The sequence below is a fragment of the Typopeltis vanoorti genome, chromosome 25 (genome assembly GCF_054136105.1).
Source record: "Typopeltis vanoorti isolate ZY-2024b chromosome 25, IOZ_Tvanoo_1.0, whole genome shotgun sequence".
Taxonomy (NCBI): Eukaryota; Metazoa; Arthropoda; class Arachnida; order Uropygi; family Thelyphonidae; genus Typopeltis; species Typopeltis vanoorti.
In genome coordinates, this window is record NC_143573.1 from 21753471 (window position 1) to 21780138 (window position 26668).

A 26668-nucleotide genomic window follows, 5' to 3' on the forward strand; every position below is an offset into this window, starting at 1 on the left:
AGGGCTTCTGTCACCTCTAAGAACAATCTCTCTGATTTATATGGGTTTCTGTGTAGTACTTTTGTGTTTTTCCAGTTGATCCTGTGTGCAGGGGTATCCAGAGCATGGTCTGCTAGGCCCGACTTCCCATAATGATAATTCCGGACGTATCGTTTATGTTCACTGATGCGGATATTCACAGTTCTTCCTGTTTGACCGTAGTAGGCTTGATTGCATGAGCAGGGTACTTGGTAGACTCCTGGATGTGATAAAGGAGGAATGCTGTCCTTGGGTGAGTGGATGAGGGTGGCTAATTTGCTACATGGTCTGAATGTAGTGCGTAGTTTATGTTTATTGAGAATTCTTGAGATCTTTTCGGATGTGCCTTTAATGTAAGGGATAGTGACTGTTTTGTTGTAGTTTTCTGTGGTGGATGGTGGGAGGGGTTTCTTAGGAGCGTTTAGTATTTTGTTTATTTTTTGTGGATTGTAGCCATTGGCCAAGAAGGTGTGGCGTAAGTGAGTCAGTTCAGCAGTAAGAGCCTTGTCATTTGAACAGATTGCTCTCGCTCTATGGGTTAGCATTTTTAATATGCCATATTGTTGAGAAGGATGATGGTGTGATTGTTTGTGTAAGTATCTGCCTGTATGTGTGGGTTTTCTGAAAACTGAAAATGATAAGGAACCATCTGGGAGACGTGTGATGAGTGTATCCAGGAAGGGCAGACAGTTGTTGGCTTCCAGTTCCATAATAAAGTGGATTTTTGGATGTTGGCTATTTAAATGTGCTAAGAATGTTTTCAAAGTCTCAGGGCCATGTGGCCAAATAGCAAGCATATCATCAACATAGCGTAGCCAAAGTGTTGGGTTGAGAGTGGCTGTATTGATTGCTTATTTTTCCAGGTGTTCTATGTAAAAGTTGGCTAGGGGGGGAAAGGGGGAGCCCATGTTGTCCCATCAATTTGTTTGTATATTTTCCCTTTCCATGTGAAATATCCTGCATGTATTGTGAATTTGAATAGTTCAAATATATCAGGGGGGGAGTGTGACTTCAGTAGATTGAGGGTTTCTATTAGTGGTACATTTGTGAATAGTGAAGTGATGTCAAAGCTTACTATTAAGTCTGAGCTTTTTAGGGTGAGGTGTTGTAAGATGCTTTTTAGGTGTGCTGAATTTTTGACAAAGGAGGGAAAATTGTTAGTGAGAGTGGCTAGTAGCTTCACTAAATGTCTAGCCAGTTTGTATGTGGGACTATTTATACTGTCCACAATTGGGCGTAGGGGTGTGCCTGGTTTGTGAATTTTTGGTGATCCATAGATCCTCGGTGTTTTAACATGGAAGGGTTTGAGTTTGTTAACTGTGTCTTTGGGCCAGGAAGTGACACAAAAGAATAAGGCACGAAATTTTTTTAATAATTTTCGTGCCTTATTCTTTTGTGTGTTGGTGGGATTGCGATCTATAATTTTGTATGTTGACTGATCTTGTAATAGTGTGTGTATTTTGTTTTCATATTCAGTTGTGTCCATCACCACGGTTGCATTTCCTTTGTCTGCTTTTGTTATGGTAATCTGGCTGTTGTTGTGTAGCTCTTTTATAGCAATGAATTCCTTATGTGGGATATTATTTTTGGGAGGCTTGGACTTGATTAGGATGTTGGCCACATCTAAACGTATGTTGTTAGCTATTGTTGGAGGCAGGTCGTAAATTCCTTGTTCGATGGACGCCATTATTTCGGCTTTTGGAACTTGCTTGGGAGTTATGGCAAAGTTGTGCCCTCGACTTAAAGCAGTCGTGGCTTCTTTGCTTAAGGTGAGTGATGATAGATTCACGACGATGAGGTCTTGTTGTAATTGCGGTCGTTGTATGGTGTTCCGTTGTTGTAGATTTTCGAACTTCTTTTGGTGCCGGTTTTTGACTCTGTCGAATTCTTTTTTTGCCATTGCGTCGGTGATGTTCTCTAAGATCTGCCAAAGTTCCGTATTTAGAATATTATGCAGTGATTCTCGTAATGCGCTGATGGTTGTATTTGCTTGTGCTAATTCCTGGCGAGTGGTGTTAATTTGTTCGCGTACAAGCACTACACTCGCTCATTTATAGATGCGTTGGGCTTTGGCCTTGTGGAACTTGTTTTTGATTTTAAAACAGTTCGGTATTAATTTGGTGTCTCGGCACCTCTTTAAGAAGGCTAACCTGTTTAGTTGCCGCGCCAATTTCAACTTCCACTTACCATATCGTCATGTCTTGCATACGATATCGTCTCCGTGAAGAATCCTTAAACGTGTAGACAGACTTATGTGTTCGTCGAACATGTTGTTTATTATTTTAACGGTATAATAGAACACAGAAACTAAGTAAATAATTAATTTATTAACTTGATGCTGATATTTCGCTGGTATTATAACCAGCATCTTCAGAGCACAAAAACACTGTTTGTCACAATACGCGAGACTAAAACAACATGGTGTACTTAAACAAAATTGTAGCAGCAACACAAAGACTAGAGTCCTGATTTTGGCGCCCTCTATCTGAAAAAAAAAAAAAAAACACTATCATATATTACTAGAGTCCTAGAAAAGTGGTAGTTTTTTCTTAGTATGACTGTCTCCCAGATCTTCGGCAAGTTAATACAGCCATATTAACTTGCCAAGGGCGCCAAAATCGGGACTCTAGTCTTTGTGTTGCTGCTACAATTTTGTTTAAGTACACCATGTTGTTTTAGTCTCGCGTATTGTGACAAACAGTGTTTTTGTGCTCTGAAGATGCTGGTTATAATACCAGCGAAATATCAGCATCAAGTTAATAAATTAATTATTTACTTAGTTTCTGTGTTCTATTATACCGTTAAAATAATAAACAACATAATCCACATCCAGTACTGTGCGAGTGTTACACCTATTGATGTTTGGTTGTGCTGGATTCCCAGCTACATTGGAATTACAGGAAATGAGACTGCAGATGAAACTGCTAGATCAGGTCGTACTTTCTCTTTGTACTGTTTGATAGTACCATATACAGACTACAGACAGTTTATAAAATCAAAGCTAATTACTCGGTAGCAGTTATCATGGCATGAAGCATTGGACAAACAAATTACATGACATTAAGTATTGGCATTCTAGTCAACTTAGAAAAAGAAGAGAGAGGGGGGAAATTGTTCTTGCTAGGCTATGCATAGGTCAGAATCATCTTACACGTTTTTATTTACTGAGGGCCAATGACTCACCTGTGTGTGAAAAATGCAATATGCATCTTACTATTTGTCATATTCTGGTGGAATGCCAGCAATTTACATGAGAGAGGAATGAAATTTTTAACTATCTATCAAGCCATATACACTCAAGCAGATGTTATCAGACCCAGACAGATTGCATGATGTTTTTAATCTTTACAAAGAATTAATTTGTACAAACACATTTGGCTGTAGTTTTTTTTTACATGTATATCATCATCATGTGTCATCTCTATCCATTTGGTTGATTACCATGATGTGACTCATGGTTGATTACAGGTGTAAGGATAATGTGGTGAGGACCTTATCTCTTCCACATTGTTGTAAGTATTCATAGCTGTAGATTCATGTGTTCATAGGGCCATTGCCTCTTTTGAAGGATGAAAAGCCCAAGTTTCCAGGTGAAAAACCCTCTACCTCCATATGAGAGCAACTAACTCACCTTTAGTCGAAAGAGACCAGATAGAGGTTTCTCATGTCATGCATAGGAATCGAACCCAGGACCGAACGGCTTTGTCTATACCAATTGAGCTATGGAGGTTCTCCTTTTATTTAGATACTGCATTGCTTAACTTAATCTTTGTACATAGCTATTATTTACCTATGTACCAAATTATTTACTAATTTATCTTTGATTATTTATGTACTGCCAGCCTTTGACCTTGTCAATGTGCAGTTACTGCATTGCTGAACTTAATTTTTGTTCAAGCATATTGTTTACTAATTTGTCTTTGATTGATTTATGTACTGCTATAATTTGACCTTGAGTACTGCTGCAACCTTTGCTGTAATTTTATTTATATGTAGATATTGCATTGCTTGACTTGGTTTTTGTACATGAATATTGTTTACTAGTTTGTCTTTGACTATTTATGTACTGCTATAACTTTGATCCTGTGTATTGCTGTAACTTTTGTTGTAATTTTATTTATATGCTAAAACTGCATTGCTTAACTTTTCATACAGACATATTATTTAGTAATTTATCTTTGAATTACTTAATGGAATTGCAGAGCAGTTCTTCCATCAATATTGATTATGATAAAAGCACAGGAGATTTGATAGAATCAAAGATGTTATTGTGAATGAGGGCATTGATTCTGTATTTGCAAAATAACCATGAAATATGAACCTGAATGATGGCCAGCCATGTAAGTGCTTCACCGAGAAAAGGATGTCTATTGGAGTACAAAGCATTACCAGAGTATTAAATATTATTGTTATTATTAACATCTACCTTGCAAAGTCAAAGAATTTATTGCAGGAGGTCAATATTCTCTTATACAAAAACGATCATTGAACTGTGCCTTAAACTCATTCACGGTTTCTGCATTCCCCACACTCTCAGGCAATGCATTTCACTTACCAATTACTCTCCGTCCAAAATAACCTGCTTCTCACTCCCTTGCTCACATTCGCCTTATACAGCTTCCAGGAATGGCCTCTTGTTCTACCTTTTTCTCTCTACTCTCTGAAAAATCTCCTCACATTAATCTGGTAGCAATCCCTCACCAACTTATGAATCTCAGTCATATCCTTCACCTTCTTCTATTCATAATGCTCTACAACTTGCATTCCTTCAATCTCTCCTCACATGTGACATCCCATAGACCTGATATCAACTTAGTAAACCTTCTCTGGACCTTCTCCAATATATCTCCTTGAAAACCAGTGACCAAATCTGTACACAGTAGTCCAAATGTGACCTGATCAAAGCCTTACACAAGGGGACCATAACCTCTTTGCTCCTACATGTCAGTGTCCTCATTATTGATATAATCTGGTGTGATGTTCTTACAGTTTTTAGCAATGTGACCTCTTAACTTCAGGTCTGTATCCACTATTATTCCTAGATCACACATCTTATCTACCTTCTTGAAAATTTCCTCATTAATTGTGTACTCTGGTTCCCAGTCTTTCCTTCCAAATTTTAAGATCTTGCACTTTGCAACATTACATTGATAGCTGCACTCACTTACCTCCTCACAGTCTATTGAGATCCTCCTGCATGGCCAAAACATCTGCCCTACTTCTCTTTGTTCTTTTTTTTTTTTTTTTTTTTTTTGCATCATCAGCAAATATATAAGGATAGAAGGGATAAAAAGGGAGGGGGAGTGCTATTGATGATAGAGAAAGAGTTATGTCCATACAAGGTAGAGATGCAAGAGGGAAATAGGGCCAGTGGTTTTGAGGCAGTATGGTATGAGATAGAGGTGAATAGAATCAAATACTTGGTGGGATGTTGTTATAGACCTGGTAATGTGGTTGGTGGTGATAGTGAAATGTATAGTCAAATAAGCCAAGCAAATAAGAAAAGGGTGATCATTATGGGTGATTTTAATTATGGCAATATAGACTGGATTGAAGAGATAGCGACTGGAAGTGAAGAAAATGAGTTTCTTGAGTTTTTGAGGGATAACTACCTCAGACAGTATGTAACAGAAGGGCACACGAGGATTAAGGGTCTTGGATTTGGTCATCTCATCAGAGGATGTAATTATAAATGAGGTGTCAAATCATCCACCAATTGGTGAAAGTGACCATGAGGTGATTACCTGGGTGGTTGCCAGCAGTGCAAGGACCCCTGTGAAAAAAGGGTATATGTGGAACTACAAGGGGGGTGATTATGAAGAGCTCAGGAGACAGCTTGCAGATGTAGCATGGAATGAGGAGTTAGCTGGAAAAGAGATCAATGCAGCTTGGGGGATTTTCAAAAACTATTTAGTAGATGCAATGTCTAAATGTATACCACGGGTGAGAAGGTTAAATAAGGTAGGTGTGAGATGGATGAATAAAGAGATTAAGCATGCAATACAGAAAAAAAAGGCATTGTGGAGACAGCATAAGAGAAGTGGAAGTAACCAATTTCATGAAGTCTACAAAGACCAGGCAAGGAGGGTGACTTGGTTGGTGAGAGTAGCTAAAGAGAGGTATGAACAGCAGTTAGCTAATGAAGCCAAAAAGAATCCTAGGGAGTTCTTTCGATATGTAGCCAGCAAAAGAAAGAATGATTATGGAAGGATGACATTGATTGGAGGAAATGGTATAAAGACAGCTGTTGCAGAATGTGTTGTGGAGATACTTAATGAGCAATTCATAAAGATCTTTCAATCTTGTGAATGTGACTTCATGGAGAGATTAAGAGCAGTTGATGATGGGGAGGAGAGACTGACTGTAAGTGAGCAAGAGGTGTTTGGGGAGTTGAGTAAACTAGATGTATATAAGGCTGTGGGACTTGATAATATATCACCACGTATTCTGAAGGAGTGTGCCAGAGAGTTGACACCTGTCTTGACATATTTTTTTAATACGAGTCTTGCACTTGGTCAAGTTCCTAAAGAGTGGAAGGAGGGCAAGATTGTGCCACTTCATAAAGGAGGTGATCGAACTCAAGCATCAAACTATAGGCCTATCTGTGTGTCAGGTGTTGTGGTTAAGTTGTTGGAGAAGCTTGTGAGAACTAGGATCCAGAGTTGGGTTGACAACAATGGTATAATTTTTGATGGACAGCATGGATTTGCTAAAGGGAGGTCATGTTTTAGTAATCTACTTACTTATTACAATAAAGTGACTGCTTCCTTGGACAGAGGAGAAGGATACACACTAATATACTTGGATTTCGCAAAGGCTTTTGATAGAGTACCTCATGATAAGTTGACAGTCTAACTAGAGCAGATGGGGTTGGATATTAGATTAGTGCATTGGATTGGAGATTGGCTATCTGATAGGTATCAACAAGTTGTGTATGGGGGTGCAATATCCAGGAAAAGGAAAGTCACTAGTGCTTTCTTTTCCTGGATATTGCTTATATCCAGGAAAAGGATTAACTTATATATTAATGATATTGGTGAAGATTTGGATGGAGATATTCAGTTGTTTGCAGATGATGCAAAGTTGGGACGAACCATAAAGAGTAGTGAAGATGTTGTGGCCTTGCAAGAAGACTTGAATAAATTGAGTGATTGGGCAAGCAAATGGGGATGTGAGTTCAATGTTGCAAAATGTAAAGTTTTAAAATTTGGAAAACAAAGATGGGATGCAGAATTTATGCTTGGTGAGAATATATTGTTGGAAGTAGAGGAAATAAGAGATCTGGGGGTGATAGTGGATAAGGATCTAAAATTTAGGGGACACATCGCCAAAATTGTGAAGACAACACAAAGACTTCTGGGAATGATGCGGAGGACACTGACATGTAGAAGTAGGGAGATGCTTGTTCCAATGTATAAGGCTTTGATTAGGCCACACTTGGACTATTGTGCCCAGATTTGGTCACCGGGTTTTCAGAAGGATGAAGAGATGTTGGAAAGGCTCCAAAGGCGACTGACTAAGGTAGTTTCTGACCACTGGAATGTTGAGTATGAGGAAAGATTGAAAAGATGTAATTTGCAGAGTCTCGTGGAGAGAAGGAAGAGGGGAGATATGATAGAGACCTACAAGTTGGTAAGGGGTTGTTATAGGATCAATGGTGGAGAAGTTCTACAGAGAATAGTGGGAGATCAGGGGAGAACCAGAGGTCATCCCTGGAAACTGTATAAGGAGGGTGTGAGTAAGCGAGTGAGAGGCAGGTTTTTTTCGTGCAGAGTTGTGAGTGATTGGAATGCCTTGCCTGAGAGCGTGGTGTCTGCAAGTAGTTTGAATGTGTTTAAGACACGGTATGATGAGATGTGTGTGTGTAAAGAGAGGTATGAACAGCAGTTAGCTAATGAAGCCAAAAAGAATCCTAGGGAGTTCTTTTGATATGTAGCCAGCAAAAGAAAGAATGATTATGGAAGGATGACATTGATTGGAGGAAATGGTATAAAGACAGCTGTTGCAGAATGTGTTGTGGAGATACTTAATGAGCAATAAGATAAAAGGACCTCCTAGATGAGTCTTTGACTCCATGAGGTCTTGTTTAATAATAATAATAATAATATATGCACATCCCTCTCTCTCTCTCCAGATAAGCCCTTCCCAATATGATTAATGTACAAAATAAACAATAATGGTCCCAAAGCAGATCCATGTGGCATTCCACTAGTGTCCTTTTGCTTTTGGGATAGCACTCCATCATATGCCACCTGCTGATCTCTATATAACAGCCAGTCAACTATTGAACTTACTAGTCTGTTATCTAATCCCATCTGTTGCAATTTAGCTATCAGCTTATTATGTAGCAGTCTTCAAAGGCCTTGGGAAAATGCAAGTATACCACTGTTTATGTATCTCCTTTATCCAGTAAAGTTATCTTTTTGTAATACATAAGCAGATCGCTAAAGCATGACCCCCCCCCTTCGCAATAAACCCACACTGTACCACTCCTCCATATGCAACCTTCCAATACCTATCCATTAGCCATTCAACTATCCAAGTGACTAGTTATGAAAAACTGTTTGCATCAATATTAATTATGTGAAAAAGCATAGAACGAAGTTTGAAGAAGAAGTACTATAGAATAGCAGCAAGCTGAGTGAGAAAGCAATTGGCGTTTTGTGACAAATAGTTAAGAATTATTTAACTCTAGCAATGCCTCAATGTATAAAAAAGATTTTTTTAAATAAACATGATAACTGTATAATGAGTTTATGTAGGCAATAAAAAGGAAGCAAGCATAATGGACACAGGATAAAGTGAGAGACAGTCATCATTTACATCTGGAATATAAGTAATGGACTAGAATGTGACATTTTCATTAAGAAAAGTTTTAGATTTCAGCAGTTGTGAAGACATTCATCGAATTTCTGGTACAATGACTACATGATCTGAAGTAACATAAAATACTTTATTAAACTTAAAATCTGGATTAGTTTTGTGTACTGACAGGTACACTTCATAACAAGCATTCTTATGTTATAACATTGCTAAAAAACTAGAGGTGTAAAATGTATCACATTAAGTAATGAAAGAATACAACAGATGAAAATTAAAATAAATAGCAAACTCATGAAAGCAAGCATATTAGTTGGTAATATTATTATTATTATTATTATTATTACCACCCCAAGACCTCATGGAGTCAAAGACTCATCTGGGAAGTCCTTTTATCACACACACAGCTCATCTTACCATGTTTTAAACACATTCAAACTCTTTGCAGACATCACATTCTCAGGCAAGGCATTCCAATCATTCACAACTCTGCATGAAAAAAACCTGCCTCTCACTCCCCTACTCCCACCCTCTTTATACAGTTTCCAGGGATGACCTCTGGTTCTCCCCTGATCTCCCACTATTCTCTGTAAAACTTCTCCAACATTAATCCTATAACAACCCCTTACCAACTTGTAGGTCTCTATCATATCTCCCCTCTTCCTCCTGTCCACCAGACTCTGCAAATTACATCTTCTCAATCTTTCCTCATACTGTACATTCCAGAGGTCAGAAACTACCTTAGTCAGTCTCCTTTGGACCCTTTCCAACACCTCTTCATCCTTCTGAAAACCCGGTGACCAAATCTGGGCACAATAGTCCATGTGTGGCCTAATCAAAGCCTTATCCAATTGAACAAGAATCTCCCTACTTCTACACGTCAGTGTCCTCTGCATCATTCCCAGAAGGCTTTGTGTTGTCTTCACAATTTTGGCAATGTGTCCCCTAAATTTTAGATCCTTATCCACTGTCACCCCCAGATCTCTTATTTCCTCTACTTCCAACAATATATTCTCACCAAGCATAAATTCTGCATCCCATCTTTGTTTTCCAAATTTTAAAACCTTACATTTTGCAACATTGAACTCGCATCCTTATTTCCGTGCCCAATCACTCAATCTATTCAAGTCTCCCTGTAAGGCCACAACATCTTCACTACACTTCATGGTTCGTCCCAACTTTACATCATATGCAAAGAACTGAATATCTCCATCCAAATCTTCACCTATATCATTAATATATAAGTTAAACAGCAATGGACCTAAAACAGACCCCTGAGGCACTCCACTAGTAACTTTCCTTTTCCTGGAGCCAGTCTCCAAATATTATATTCAAGAACATAATGCATGCCATAACCAAGGGCTTGAAATATGAAATTTTTGATGAATAAAGACCAAACTTAGCACAGGGTGACAATTTGGTTCTCATTGGTAAGAGTGTGCAACATTTTGGAAGCCTCCTTAAATTTCCTGAAAAAAAAGTTGTTTGATGCAAAACATTTCTGTTTTTTTTGCCAAAGTACCATATGTCTTCATTGGTTGTGTGAAAAATTAAGACAGATTTATGTTTTCTTTTCTTTTTGACATCTTTAAAATGTATTGACATGCTCATCTGTTTGACCAACATAGAAAATGCTGCATGAGCAGTAAATCATGTAAAACAAGAAACCCGAGTTTCTTGTGATAGTGCTGTTGGGTGCGTTTGGTAGAAGGGTGAGAGATAAGGAGATTTTTAAAGCTTATAAGAATCTGGATATCTTATATAGTGAAATAAAAGAAACATTTTTGTCATGAGTTTGAAAAAACAGATATTTTACCCATAACATTGCAGATTTAAGGAAAGATAACAACACCTTTGAAGTTTTTTTTGCTTGTTTTGTCTTCATAATCTTGCCTTGATGTCTCGTGGGGTTTGCAGAACCTTGTCAATTATCTTGGGCCAGTATCCATTAGGGGAAATAGTATGGGTGAAGTAATGAAGTTTTTTATTTTTTTTTTTTCAGTGTTGCTGAAGTTTTTAAGCTCTGTATTTTAGGTTTATTGATTATTCCTATGTTCTCTAAGATTGGGGATGAGGGGGAGCATGGAGGGCTCTACTATTATTGTGGGTTTTCTGTAAACTAAACAAGTAATTATTTTATCCTCAGAGACTTGCAGTAAAAAATAAAGGAAAGGGAATATCTTAGAATTTTCAAATTCATTAGTAAACTTTATATTAGGGTGCAGGCTGATAAGATAGTTCTTGAAATCCTCCAATATTTCTTTGAACTTGCTTAAGGGATTGTAACTAATTAAATGTGGCAAAGATTATTCATAGGATGGAAGGAGACAGAAAGAAAACAAGAGCTATATAAAAACAGCATGTCAAGCTAGTGATTTTTTGGAGTAAGATTTTTTGCATGGAGTATGGCTGTTGAAGAATGATATGCATTACATGTGAGTATGATGAGAAAAGAAACAGCAAAAAAAAAAAAAAAAAAAAAAAAAAAAAGAAAAGCATTATTATGATTCAGGTCTCCATGGAGTCACAAGACTCACTGTGGGAGGCCCACCCTGGAAAACACAAAGTCTGTCATATCGCTCCTTGAATCCAGTGACTGTTCGTGCTCTCAGTTTTCTATTAGGCAATACATTCCACAGTTCAGCCACCCATCATGCAGTGAAATCACTCCATACCCTCTAATCACAACTTCCAGGGATGGCCACTTGTTCTCACTCCTTCCCCATTCCACCAAATTAAAGAATTCCCAGTGCTTTGTAACTACCTCTCAACAGTTTAAAAGTCTCAATCATATCACCTCTCCTTCTATCTACTAAACTCTGTAGTCCACATTCCCTCAGCCCATCCACGTAACTTGCATTGTACAATCCTGATATCATCTTTGTTATCCACCTCTGCACTCTTTCCATGGTTAATTTATCCCCTCCAAATCTGAGCACAAATAGTCCAGATGTGGTCTAATCAGGGCTTTATGCAATAGAATAACAACTGTTTTATCTCTGCAGGCTAGTGTCCTTCTCAGGATTACAGCAGTTCTCTGGTTTATCTTCACCACCTTTGCAATATATTCTCTGAATTTGATGTTTCTATCAATCATTACCTGCCAGATCCCTTACTTCCCCAACTTCCTCCATTACAGTCCACCAACATGGTGTGTATCTCCCATCGATGTATCCCAGACTTCAAGACACTACACTTAGTTAAATTAAACTGAGACCCCCATTCATTTTTCTATCTGTTTAGTTTATTCAAATCCTCTTGCAGAGCTATCACATCTGCACTATTACTAATAGCCCTTCTGAGCTCCACAACATCTGCAAACAACTGAATGTACACTGTAATCCATTGATATAAAAGTAAAAAAATACAGTTCCCAGTTCTGAGCCCTGCGGCACCTCACTTGTAACCTTCTGCTTCCTTGATACAGCTCCTCCATACCAACTCTCTAATACCCATCAGACAGCCAATTCTAAATCATTAACTGGACATCAGAACTCATGTGCTGCAACTTAAATATCAGCTTATCATGTGGTACCCTGTCAAATGCCTTTGTAAAAAATAAATAAATAAATGAAAATATGCCTTTCCCTCATCAACCACTCTTGTCACTTTATTATAAAAGGCAATCATATTACTAAAACAAGAACCTCACTTAATAAATCCATGCTAACTCTCACAGACAACATTATCTTCATCTCCCTAATGCTGTAAATGATTCCTCCCTAATTTCTACAAAATCTTAATAACTACAGTTGAAATACAAATTGTCTATAGTTTGACACTTAAAGTCTGATACCACTCTTATGCAATGATGTAACTGTTTTACCCTCCTTCTATTCTTTGCACACCTTTCCCATGGCCAGACTTTCATTGAAAGATAGGTCAGCGGAGCTATCAGTTCTTTAGCACATTTTCTCAAAACCGATGACAAAATCTCATCCAGTACTATTGCTTTATTAACATCCAAAATAAGTAATATTTGAAACAAGTAATATTCTTCTTGTTAAAGGGTTTTTTCATGTTATATTATAAATTAAAGCTGCGAGGAAATTATATTTTTGGTTTAATCCTTTATTCAAGTGGGCCTTTATGTAGAGAAAGTTGCCCATTAACAATGTTTTCCATCTTATTGAATCTGCAGCCCATTGATCAGAGAACAGATATAAAAACCACTCAGCTAATGAGGCTAGAAAAGAGTTGATTTTTCTATTTTTCACATTTTCACATCAGGAAATTCAAATCTTTATGGAAGATTTGAATTTCCTGATGAGTATTTTACATTTATTGCCCACTTCAGTACAAGCTTAGTGTGAAGTTGGGTTTCTTGTAGTAAGCCACCTGCAGTAAGTCACTTTTTTTTTCGAGTACTTTGGTACATCTTCTGTAGAACCAATAGTTGGAAAGTGGAATGTGGGATAGAAACCAGTCATCCCTTTAATGCATGGATTTGTTAAAGGGAAGTTGGGTTTTTCAAATTTGCTTATGCACTATAACAAGGTCATCCGACTTGGTACCTTTGTAGTGTGAATGGACATGAGGGTGAGAATGGCTAGAGGAAGAAAGGGTGTTCCGTGTAAGAGGAAACTTGCTCAATAACAGGATCTGAATTACTGAGAAGAGTGGTGACTTCTGCAGAATATCTGGAAATAAAACGGGTTCAAAAGGACAGGTATATTGGAAGAGTAGAGAGAGAGTTATCAGGAATTTAGGTGCATAGATGTATAATTTGTATTTACAGGAAAAGCTCCTATATCACGTCCAGCTCTTGGTTAATGGTGTTAGAAAATGAGAGCCATTGATTAAGGTTACATATGAAGGTGACTTCACTATTTGGATAGCTTAATTGCAGAAGTTTAAGCTTGATGGATAAGAAGGTGAAGAGGTCAGAGTAATTTTTGAAATTTGCAAAGCAGTGAATAATTCAAACGAAAGTTACCGAATAGGGCAAGGAAACCTTGAGCCAGAGGAGATCAAAATAGGTAATTCTAAATTAGACATACTCTGGAAGACAAGTGGCCTCTGTTAGGAAAGTGCCCCATCCTAACTAGGTGAACTGAAATCTCAGAGTATTAGTGTTTCCCATATTTTGGGAAGTTTTATGCAACCATGTCAAAAGTTTTTTTCATTTGGTTAAACAATAAATTAAAGATGGCAAGAAATTATGTTCTTGGTTTAATCCTTTATCCAAGTGTAAGCAAACAAAGTTTATATGTGAACTAACTTCACGACTTGTATATAGAGGCTAATGACTTCACATCACTTGCCTTAATATCCCATAATGCAAAGGGTGTGTATAACGCTATGCATTATGGGAAGGATCACTACCCAGACCAGTTTGGACCTTTATTGAGGTCTCATCAGTGGGAGCCGACACAGAAGTGATGCCAAAGTTGAGCAAATCATATTTCCACATCATATACACATAGTCACACTTTATTACTAAAATACTCTGGATTAGAGATTTTTCACTTGAATAAACTATAATTAAAGATGCCAAGAAGTTGGCCTGGTTGGCAGAGTGGTTAGTGTATCTGCTCTCCAACCAAAAGGCTGCAGGTTCGAATCCTGTTGTGGGCATGGATGTTTGTGATAGTCTGTGGAAATGCTACTGGTGGTCAGCGGTAGATGGCATTGGTGTAGTTGTGGTTAGTGCGGTGGATTGAGTGGTGGAGACAGCTGTAGAGCAGGTGTCCTCCCTCGATGAGTCTTTGGACTCCCTAGAGGTGTCAAAATAATAAAAATAATAATAATAATTGTATTCTTGGTTCAATCCTTTATCCAAGTGTAAGCAAACAGAGTTTGTGCATGAAGTAACTTCACAACTGGGATACTTCTATATAGAGGCTAATTGATACAAGTAGCACAGTTGTGAAGTTACTTCACATGCAAACTTTGTTTGCTTACACTTGGATAAAGGATTAAACCAAGAATATAATTTCTTAGCTGCTTTAATTTATAGTTTAACCAAGTGAAAAAACTTTCAACATTTATCTCTGATCCAGAGTAATTTAATAACAAGGTGATACACCTTTTTACTAGTTTGTGGGAAATATATGACTTCTGCATTATTTCAACCCTGATATCCCTTCTGGGTCCCACTGATAAGTAGCCAATGTCAGTGCTATCAGTTCACCTTACTTAAGGATTTGATTATGTCCAGCATCCTCTTTTGTTCTACATTCTCGAGCAAATTGGTGTGGATAAAAATCTGCTCTCCATTATTAAAGGAGCCTGTGCCAATTCAACTACCTGCCTCCTAGGTTAATGGGTTCCCATTAATCCTGGTCAAAATTCAAAAAGGAGTCAAGCAAGGTCTGTTACTCTTCTTGTGTAGAGGCTTAAGTGCTGTGAGGACATTATGTTGGAGGTTTAATGGATTTTTTACAACACTCAAAAAGAATTGAAATAGAATTTAATACTTCCTATATTTCGTCCTAGTCACTAGGACATCTACGGGGATTACAAAAACAATTAATGTAACATGCACACAAAAACTTACAATACTAAGCCCAACGACGTGGGTGACACTAAAGTCCTATCTAGGTGGAGCGCCCTCTAAGGGCGGTCGTAGGTGGCCTGGAATGTAAGGTGGGACCTCTGGTGATGAGTGTTTCCCAAATCTTCGGAAGCTTACTGCAACCGCATTTATTTAGATTTGGTTGGTTTCTGAGAGCTGCTGCTGCTTCTAAGAAAAGTCTCTCTTTCTTGAATTTGCTGTGGTGGAGCATGGTGGTTTTCTTCCATGATACTCTGTGGGTGGTGTCCAACACATGGTCAGTCAAGCCTGAATGGCCATAGTTGTGTTTAATGATGTACGACTTGTGTTCCTCCAGGCGGATGGATGCTGATCTGCCTGTCTGTCCAAAGTACACAAGCTTACAGGAACAGGGTACTTTGTAAACTCCAGGCAGAGAGAGAGGAGGGAGCTGATCTTTCGTAGACCAGATAAGGGTAGCAAGTTTACGGTAGGGCTTATATGCTGTGCGTAGGTTATACTTTTTTAGTATCTTGGCTATTTTTTCCGAAGTGCCACGGATGTAGGGTATGGTGATGGCATTTTTAAAATCTTGTTGACGAGAGGGACGGGGAATGGGGGAGGAATTGATTATTTTTTTGATATTGTGTTCGCTGTAGCCATTGGAGAGGAAAGTTCTGTGTATGTGGTTAAGCTCAGTAGTGAGGGCGGTTCCACTGGAACAAAGATTGTGGGCTCTCTTGGTAAGAGTTTTAATGATGCCATATTGTTGCGAGGGGTGGTGGTGGGAGAGTTTGTGAATGTATCTGCCTCTGTGTGTGGGTTTTCTGTATACAGTGAAGGCATGTGTATCATTAGGCAGGCGTGTGACTAAGGTGTCTAGGAAGGGTAAACAAGTGTTCTTTTCCTTTTGCATAGTAAACTGGATTCTTGGATGTAGGCTATTGAGATGACTGAGGAAGGAATCTAACATGTCTGGGCCATGAGGCCAAATAGAGAACACATCATCTACATATCTTAGCCAGATAGACGGTTTGAGTAGGGCTGAGTCTAAGGCTCGTTTTTCGAAATCTTCCATATAGAAATTGGCAAGGGGGGGTGAGAGGGGGGGAACCCATATTCAACCGCTCCAGACAGTAATAAACCTCTCTTCCAAAAGGCTCAACGATGATGCCATCAGCGCCCTTTGCCTCGGCCGTAATTTTGCCATCGCCCCGAAAGAAGTGCCGGTGCTCGATGTAATGGTTAACGTCGAACGGGGGATCGGTCGCTTACCGTCGGAGGTAGCCAACAACATCAGACTCGACGTAGCCAACATCCTCGCTCACTCTTCGCCTTCAAAAAGTAACTTATCGTATGCCCAACGCATGGCTCTCCTGAAACTACACAAAGAAAAAAGTATCGTCATCACTAGAGTGGATAAGGGTAATGCCACAGTCGTTCTTAATACCAGCGAATACAATCGTAAAATGAACATTATCCTCCGCGATCGCGCTACCTACATCCCGCTAGAACACGACCCCACAAAAACACAAGTTAAGAAATTAAAAATCTTACTTAAAAAAGTAACCTCCTGGCCCCCTGACGTCACAAAAAAACTTAAACCTTTCCGCTCCCGTCCCCCCCGAATATACGGTTTCCCAAAAATCCACAAACCCAATTCCCCACTCGGGCCTATAGTAGATGCCACCAATGCACCTTGTTACAGACTGTCTAAACAGCTGGCCAACTCTCTGTCCCCCCTCACCGGAAATTCCGCATCCTATATAAAAAACTCGACCCACTTTAAAGCCCTCACAGAAAATTTAACCTTGAATAATACAGACATATTAGTAAGCTTTGATATCTCCTCATTGTTTACCAATATTCCCTTAACAGACACTTTATCTCTCTTAGAAAACGTTTTTCCCTCTGACATCTTAGATCTCTTTTCCTTTGCCATCAACTCTGGGTATTTCTCTTGGAAGAACAAAATCTACAAGCAGATAGAGGGAACCGCCATGGTTTCCGACCTCTCACTCTCCCTTGCCAATTTCTATATGGAAGATTTCGAAAAACGAGCCTTAGACTCAGCCCCACTCAAACCGTCTATCTGGCTAAGATATATAGATGATGTGTTCTCTATTTGGCCTCATGGCCCAGACACGTTAGACTCCTTCCTCAGTCATCTCAATAGCCTACATCCAAGAATCCAGTTTACTATGGAAAAGAACAATTGTTTACCCTTCCTAGACACCTTAGTCACATGCCTGCCTAATGATACACTTGCCTTCACTGTATACAGAAAACCCACACACACAGGCAGATACATTCACAAACTCTCCCACCACCACCCCTCGCAACAATATGGCATCATTAAAACTCTTACCAAGAGAGCCCACAATCTTTGTTCCAGTGGAACCGCCCTCACTACTGAGCTTAACCACATACACAGAACTTTCCTCTCCAATGGTTACAGCGAACATAATATCAAAAAAATAATCAATTCCTCCCCCATTCTCCGTCCCTCTCGTCAACAAGATTTTAAAAATGCCATCACCATACCCTACATCTGTGGCACTTCGGAAAAAATAGCCAAAATACTAAAAAAGTATAACCTACGCACAGCATATAAGCCCTACCGCAAACTTGCTACCCTTATCTGGTCTACGAAAGATCAGCTCCCTCCTCTCTCTCTGCCTGGAGTTTACAAAGTACCCTGTTCCTGTAAGCTTGTGTACTTTGGACAGACAGGCAGATCAGCATCCATCCGCCTGGAGGAACACAAGTCGTACATCATTAAACACAACTATGGCCATTCAGGCTTGACTGACCGTGTGTTGTACACCACCCACAGAGTATCATGGAAGAAAACCACCATGCTCCACCACAGCAAATTCAAGAAAGAGAGACTTTTCTTAGAAGCAGCAGCAGCAGCTCTCAGAAACCAACCAAATCTAAATAAATACGGTTGCAGTAAGCTTCCGAAGATTTGGGAAACACTCATCACCAGAGGTCCCACCTTACATTCCAGGCCACCTACGACCGCCCTTAGAGGGCGCTCCACCTAGATAGGACTTTAGTGTCACCCACGTGGTTGGGCTTAGTATTGTAAGTTTTTGTGTGCATGTTACATTAATTGTTTTTGTAATCCCCGTAGATGTCCTAGTGACTAGGACGAAATATAGGAAGTATTAAATTCTATTTTAATTCTTTTTGAGTGTTGTAAAAAATCCATTAAACCTCCAACATAAGGTCTGTTACTCTTTGCATTGGTTCTTGAACCCTTCTTGAAGGAAGTCTACAATGCATGTGCTGTGCAAAGAACAACAGTTCCTTGAACTATGAACAAAAATAAGATATTAACTTATATCAATAATGTAGTAGGCTCTTTGAGGGATAATGATTGCATACTATGATATTATATGGAATGACATCTTGGATTGTGGTGAGAAAAGTGCTTTATTTTTATTTTCTTTGTTTTTTGCTTTGATTTTATTTTACTGTTACTAGTGGTCATTTTGCACCGACTAGCACTTTTTTTTTTTTTTAAGTAAATATTAAGATTGCTGGTAGTGCAGTTAATATCTGCATTAATCCAATGCCTGAATTATCCTACTCATTCTCCCTCCTGGATAGCAGATTTTATGGAATCTCTCATTGACTGATCCTCTCACTATGGAATCTGTATATACTGACATCCTGGAATCACTCATAACCTCTTTTACTCTTTTTTCTTTCATTCTATTCTCCTGCATCCTTTCATTAGTTTGCACTAAACATCTGACATCACTCCTCATATTCCTCATTTAATTTTTCATTTTTAATAACCGTTTTATCAAACTTGCATTTCAACAGTTTCGCTCTCCGTCACTTCCTTAGTCTAGCTACCTCTCATTCTGCCACACCTTACTTCCATTTCCTCATTCATACTTCTTTAGTTCCCTTATCACTAACTTTTGCTTTCCCATTCTTGCATTCTTTCACTCTCTCAGTTTCACTAGGTTTGTTTTCTTTTCTATTTCTTTCATTCATGCTATCGTCTATCTTTTCAGTCTGTTTTGCATTTATTGCCCCATGGTCTAACAATATATCGCACGTCCTACAAATCGATACTTTCTCTCATCTCCCATTCATTTTCTCTCTCTCTCCACAAACACATCTGTTACACTCTGCCATGCATACATATTAAGCTCACGACATCGAATCATTTTTGAAAAGTCTATGCCATTAATGCCACTGATTTTTCAGTGCTCTCACCTAATCACACCTGTCTATGACCACTGTTTGACTTCGTAAGTACTGCCATTGTGTTATATTAGTTGAATTAGTTTGAAATTGCCTTCTTTAGAAGGCAATTTCAACTAATAAAGCATGCCAAAAAAATGATGCAGACACACTTTGTTATCAAAAATAAATAGTACAACACTAAAATTCACGAAATATTGCCAATTATCATTCAAAATAGCACTTATCGTTCCGTAGCTCTTTCAGACACTATTTTTGGAAAGAGTGTGCTTAATGCAGGAGAAATATTTCAGCACTTGGCTAGAGGGGGCCAGAACATGTGCTCATCCCTGAAAGTTGAATAAAGGTGTGGTTAATAGCAGTGCGAGGACTAGGTTTTTTGCTTGAAGAGTTGTCAATGAGTGGAATGGGTTGCCAGTCAGTTGTGAGTGTTTTGTCTGTTAATGGGTTCAAGGACAGGTATGACAGAATGTGTGGATAGTTTGGCTCTCCTGTGATAAGGCTTCGGACTCCATGGAGTCACCCATACAATAATAAGAAGATATATATATTAGTTTTTTTTTTTTTTAATTTTTTGTCTATAATTTTTACACAAAAAAAATGTTTTTATATATATGAGGTAATTGACCAACATAGAATTTGATCATGACAAAGCAATGTATAAATAATAGTAAATGTCATAAAAAAAGTTGCAACAAATGACTTGACTAGAAACAAGGAGAATTTAGGATTGGATATCAGGATGTTGTTGAGAAGAATAAAAGATAATGTAATAGGAAAGGTAGCCCAGTGTGTTGTCCAGGCGTGACAGTAATGAGATGAGGCAGATAGCAAAAATTTTGAATGATATGTTAGCTGAAATGTGTGATGAGAAAGGAGCGCAGTTTATTGATGTGTGGAATGAGTTTAAAAAAGAATTGAACTGTATTATAGTGTAACAGTGATGGACTGCATTTGAATGGGTTTGGTGTGAGTCATTTGGAGGGACTGCTGCTAGAAGGCAGAGTCATGAGTGCAGAGAGAGAATTGGAACAAATAAGCAGTGCAATGATGTGAAAGAGTAGGAGAATAAGGAAAGAGAGATTGAAGTGGTGCTTATTCTCTACACTCATGCTACTCACTTGTTCATTTATAAGAGAAAAAGTGTGCAAGACAAACAAAGGAACATGGAGACTCAGGGAGGCAGGGGAACACAGAGTGAGAAAAGATGATGATTCAAGAGGATGTGAATTTGTGTGTAGACAAAAAGAGAAGTCGATGACCTGGAATTGTCATCGGCTTCTCGAAAACATCGAAAATGTTTCATCGAAAACAGTTGCATTTGCAGAAGATTCTGGGATGAGTAAGCGAAAAAGAAATCGCTCGAGGAAGTGTGGAGAAATCAATTCTAATAAGTGGTATTGGTGAAACTTGTTATAGATCCAGGACTGATCTGTTATGTTTGTATAGAATACTAAAATTATCAGAAACAAGGAAAATTAAATATGAGCATTAATAGAGTTCATTCACACAAAAAAAAAATTGTTGGAATAACGAAATATGGCTGGATGAGGAAGACATTCTAACAGGTATAGAGATGGAAGGGTATAGGAGTGATATAGGAGTTTTTTTACATTATATGGAATCATGTATTTTACCTGGAAATGTTTTGTAGCAATGATGTGGAGTTTAATATGTAGGTATTCTATATATTTTGTCCATTTGTAGTGGCAATCTATGTTAAAGGCCAAGACATTTTGCTTGTGTTACGAGTGTGATTTTGGGACATTGGCAGCTATTTTTGTTGCTAATGCAGTGATATAATGATAATTATTATTATTTCATTCACATAATTGATACACAATGAAAACAAGATCATTCAAACAACAATCTAACACAATTATTATTATTATTATGTGACACCTCCATGGAATCCATAGATGCATCAAGGGAGGACACTTGCTCTACAACTCTCTGTCTCCATCACTCAATCCACTAACTACAATGAACCGCAACTACACAAACACCATCTACCACCCACCACCACTAGTATTTTCACAGACAATCACAACACATCCATACCCATGGCAGGATTCAAACTCACCACCTTTTGTCTAGAGAGCAGATACGCTAACCACTTGGCTAACCTATTATAAATAATTGGTCCACCAACATGGTGGACCAATTATTTTCAAAGCTTTGGCTGCCAGATTCACATGGTACTTCAAAGAAAGAAAGATTCCAAAGGAATGAAAGACTTTAAAAACCATACTTCTATTCAAAAAAGAGAACAAAGAAGACACAAAAAAACTATCGTCCAATCTGTCTACTCTCTCGCATATATAAAATCATGAACAGAATAATACTGAACAGAATCCAAAACACACTCAAAGACAACTCCAGTAGAGAGCAGGCAGGATTCAGCAGAGGCCTCTCCACAATAGATCATATCCAGGTCATTTCACAACCAACAGAAAAAGGCAGAGAAACCGAATCCTTCTATGTTTCCTCTTTATTGATTTTAAGAAAGCATTTGATACCATAGAATACAATGCAGTCATCAGTGCCTTACTAGAAATAAATGTGGACCCTACTTACATCCACATGATAAAAGAAATTAACAAAAATCAGACCACACAAATAACCCTATTTGATCAACTATAAATATATATATATAAAGAGAGGGATCTGCCAAGGTGATGTGATCTCCCCTAATCTATTTACCAGCACTTTAGAATACATTCTGAAAAAAAAAAACCTAAATGGAGGAATAAGCATAGATGGTGAAAAACTACAAATCCTTATGTTTGCCGATGATCTAGTACTGATATCCCACAACCCAAAAGACCTAGAAGAAATGAGTGAAAAAATATACACAAACAGCAGTAAGATAGGCTTAGAAATTAATCTAGAAAAAACAAAATGGATCAAAAAACATCTACACAAGTGACAATCACCTATGTATTAATAACATCCCTAGAGAACAAACTGACTCCTACAATTACTTAGGACAAACAACAAAAATTAATAACAATTTATCTGAAGAACTAGCAAAATTAAAGAAAGCTGCAGGGCTATCATTCAATAGACTAAAAGAAACACTTACTGATCCAAATCTTGACATCTCTGTGAAGGCAAAACTATTTAATAGTGACATTCTTCCATCACTCACACATGGAACATGACAAGAAAAGAAGAAGAGACTCAGAATAATTCAGCATGCAATAGAGCATAGGATTTGTAACATCAGCAAAATGGAACATGTTAGAAACATAGAACTAAGAAAGAGATCAGGTATAAAAGATGTGGTAATTGCAGTATATGGAAGCAAGATGAGATGGGCAGGTCACATAGCCAGACTCAGGGATAACAGATGAATACTCAACTGGCAACCAAGAATAAAGAGAAAACCAGGAAAATCACCTACAAAATGGGAAGATCCATCTATGGGTATAACATGGAAAAGAGAGGCTCAAGATTGAGATCGTTGGAGGCATCTTTGTGACCTGCACTCATGGAGAAATCCTGAGTGAAACACAGGTCCATCAAGGTAAATGAGGATCCCTTACAACATTATTTTTCCTATTTTCAAAGCAGCTTAACAATATCCCTCCCCTCTTTTTTTTCAACAAAGTACCTCTCTCTGTTCCCATAATATCGCCAAACTGCAAAGATGAGAAGAGCATCTCCTATTCATGCCTTTTTCATGCCTAATCATCCCTAGATCTGACTGTATAACAGATCAAGAAGTTGTCATCCTTATTACATTCCCAATGCCCTTCTGCCAGTGATCTTGTCATGACCCTTAACTTTCTCCTGCCTCTTCTTTTATTCATTTCTCTCTCCAGAAATCTTTTCCTAATGAATATACGTTTTCATTATGTATATCACCTTCAATAGTCAGCATCACAAACCACTAATCCTAGGTAAGCTACTCTCTCATCTTCCTATCTTATTTTAAAAAATGGTTTAATTTAGTGCTACGACTGTTCACTCTGAGTTAATAGTCACTGATGATCTCCAATAAGGTTTCAGAGAATTTGACTCTTCCACTCATCCTAGTTTAGTTTTATTAACTTTTGTTCCATTTTCTGAGAGAGGTGTGCTGGAATTTGTTTTGTCTATTCAGCATGTATTATTTGAAAAGTAACGGTGATAGCTTAGTGTGGAATATTTCACTAATGTTATTATTATTATTATGTGACACCTCCAGGGAGTACAAAGACTCTTCGAGGGAGAGTGTGCCAACACTATCGAACGATTGATCCCCTTCCAACTACATTAACTGTATTTCTGCTTTTTTGAAATGTGGCAATTTATTGTATGCCTTTATTTTAAAATATAATACAATTTGTTTAGAAATTGTTTGTCAATCATTGCATTTAATATTTTGATGTTTGATTAAACATTATTCAAATTATTCTATTGAGATTAAAATTATACAGTGCATAAAATTATATATTGCTTAATATAGAAAACTGTAATAAACTGGATGATCGTGGCTTATTACTTCTACAGAAACAATGGGGGAAGAAGAATTTTTTCTTGACAACTGCAAAACAGAAATGCCATAGTCAGAATAACCACAAAATTTTACCCCATCTGCCTTTTATGCCATAATCCCAAAGGCTTGTTGTAGCCATGTAAAATTGGTTCTTCCACACACCTAATTTGGTATTACAGAGAACAGTTAATCCTCTTTTCATGGCATGTGTGTATGTGCATACAAATATGCACTCTGTGACTAGTTTTGCATGAGAGGGGGGAAAAATCTAAATCAGGTGTCAAGAAGGAAAGGCTCTTGCCACACTTGAGTCCAGCTAATACTCAAGTTGAAATATTCTTTGAAATGCTATCACATCCTAGAATTCAAATCTAGGTTATTGCACTCATAGGATATAGTTGTTGCTGACTGCACTAGCAAGTTAATAGTAGCAAAGGTGACAATCATCTTATTTATTCAATTATTAAATAATTCATTAAAAATGCAATATATCTATGTAGTTATTTTGTTTATATCTTTGTTGATTTCTTTACATAAAGAAGGAAATATAAAGAATCAGTGAAGTGATTTATTTTTCTCCATTTTTAGGTGGTATTTGTGCAGTGCCAAAAGTAACAGAATTTATCCAAAAAATTGTTCCTGAAGTTAACCTAGTAGAGGATGTTGGAACTGAACTGTCTTATTTATTGCCATCATCTTCTCAAAGGAATGGCTCTTTAGAGAGATTATTTCAAGCTTTAGATTCTCATTTGGAGCAGTTACATATCACAAGTTATGGTATCTCAGATACATCTCTAGAAGAGGTATTATTTTTTCTATATGCCTATCATAAAGAGATGCTATTCTAATATTATTTCTAACTGAATCTTAGATAAAACTTTTCCAGTGAATTTCACATGTCCCCTCTCAGCAACTCTTTAATATCTACTTAAATGAAATAATAATAAAATGGAATAAAAATTTACATCAAGGAATTAAACTTTCTCCTAAAGTAAACTTAAACACTCTCCTCTTTGCTGACGACCAAATAATAATTACAAATTCTGAAGATAGCTTATAGAAAGTTATTTTAGATCTAAATGAGATATTCAAAGAAAAATCAAAAACTATGGCCTTTAAAGGACAAGATCCAGCAAGAACTAAAATAGTAATACATAACAAGATATTAGAACAGGTGAATTCATTTAACTACCTAGGATGTATGATAACATATGAAAATGAAAAAGATATAAATGTAAAAAAATTGCAAAATATTTAAAAATAACAGGTGTAATTAACTCTATTTTTAAACTAAACCTAGTTCAAAAACAAACCAGACTAAAAGGAGAGGAGAGATTGAAGAAGTGGATATGAATGGGGAAGTGAGTGGTATGAGTATAGAAAATGAGAGAATGGGTGTGCAAGAGGAGCAGGGAAATGGGGAGGCTCAGGGTGGACAAGGATACACAACGTGAGAAAGGTGGATGCTCCAAGAGGATGTGAGAGCATGTGTAGGCAGGAAAGAAATGGGATAACCAGGGATCAAGAGGAAACAGTTGGAATTGAAAAGGGTTGTAAAATGAAGAAGCAGAAAGGGAAATGGCCCCAGTCGAGAATGGAGAGATCACATCGAGTGAGTGGTATCAGTGGAACTAGCTGTAGATCCAGAAATGAGCTGTTGTGTTTGTATACCAATGCTAGAAGTATAAGAAACAAGGCATATGAAATGGTTGCACTAATTGCGTCTGTTCACCCAAAGATTGTCGGAATAAGTGAGACATGGTTGGAAGAAGATGACATCCTGACAGGAATAGAGATGGAAGGGTATGATGTGTTTCGTGAGGATAGAAGGGGTAAAAAGGGAGGGGGAGTGCTATTGATGATATAGAAAGAGTTATGTCCATACAAGGTAGCGATGCAAGAGGGAAATAGGGCCAGTGGTTTTGAGGCAGTATGGTGTGAGATAGAGGTGAATGGAATCAAATACTTGGTGGGATGTTGTTATAGACCAGTTATACATCTTCATGTATAACTAAATTCATGATCATGATCATGATTTCATGAAATCATGATCCAAATAGAGCGTGGAATTCGCAACCTGCCTAACCACATCGCCAACAACGTGAGACTGGATGTAGTCGGTGTTCTCACGAAAGCCAAACCTCCAAAAACGAATATACAGCCCTACAAGAATTAAAAAACAACAAAAAAATAGTAATCACCAAAGCTGATAAGGGAAGCGGCACTGTGGTACTCAATCAAAAAGTCTACAAAGGTAAGCTGAATTCTTTAATACGAGACCGTACTACTTACCTCCCCATTGAATATAATCCGATCAACTCTCAGATCAGAACTATCCACAGACTCCTTAAGAAAGTCACTTCTTGGCCTGTGGAAGTCACCAACAAACTTAAACCTTATAACTCTAGACCCCCCCCGATTATATGGACTCCAAAAAATACATAAACAAAATGTGCCATTACGTCCCATAGTGGATGGCATTGATTCCCCCACATATAAATTAGCCAAACATTTAGCCAAAACGCTCACACACTACACTGGCAACACACCATCACACATAAAAAACTTGGCCCACTTTAAAGCCAGTATAGAAAAACCTCACACTCCAACACACTGACATAATGGTCAGTTTTGACGTCTCCTCC

General features: G+C 37.9%; 1 protein-coding gene across 1 annotated transcript in view; it reads left to right on the plus strand.

Annotated features, from left to right (window-relative positions):
- Positions 1 to 26668, plus strand: part of LOC150092596 (phospholipid-transporting ATPase ABCA1-like) — a 982930-nt gene that overhangs the window by 491455 nt on the left and 464807 nt on the right. Inside the window, exon 26 of the mRNA XM_090414749.1 lies at positions 24612 to 24826. Within this exon, the coding sequence (XP_090270875.1) occupies positions 24612 to 24826 (215 nt within the window). The remainder of the gene's footprint in view (positions 1 to 24611; positions 24827 to 26668) is intronic.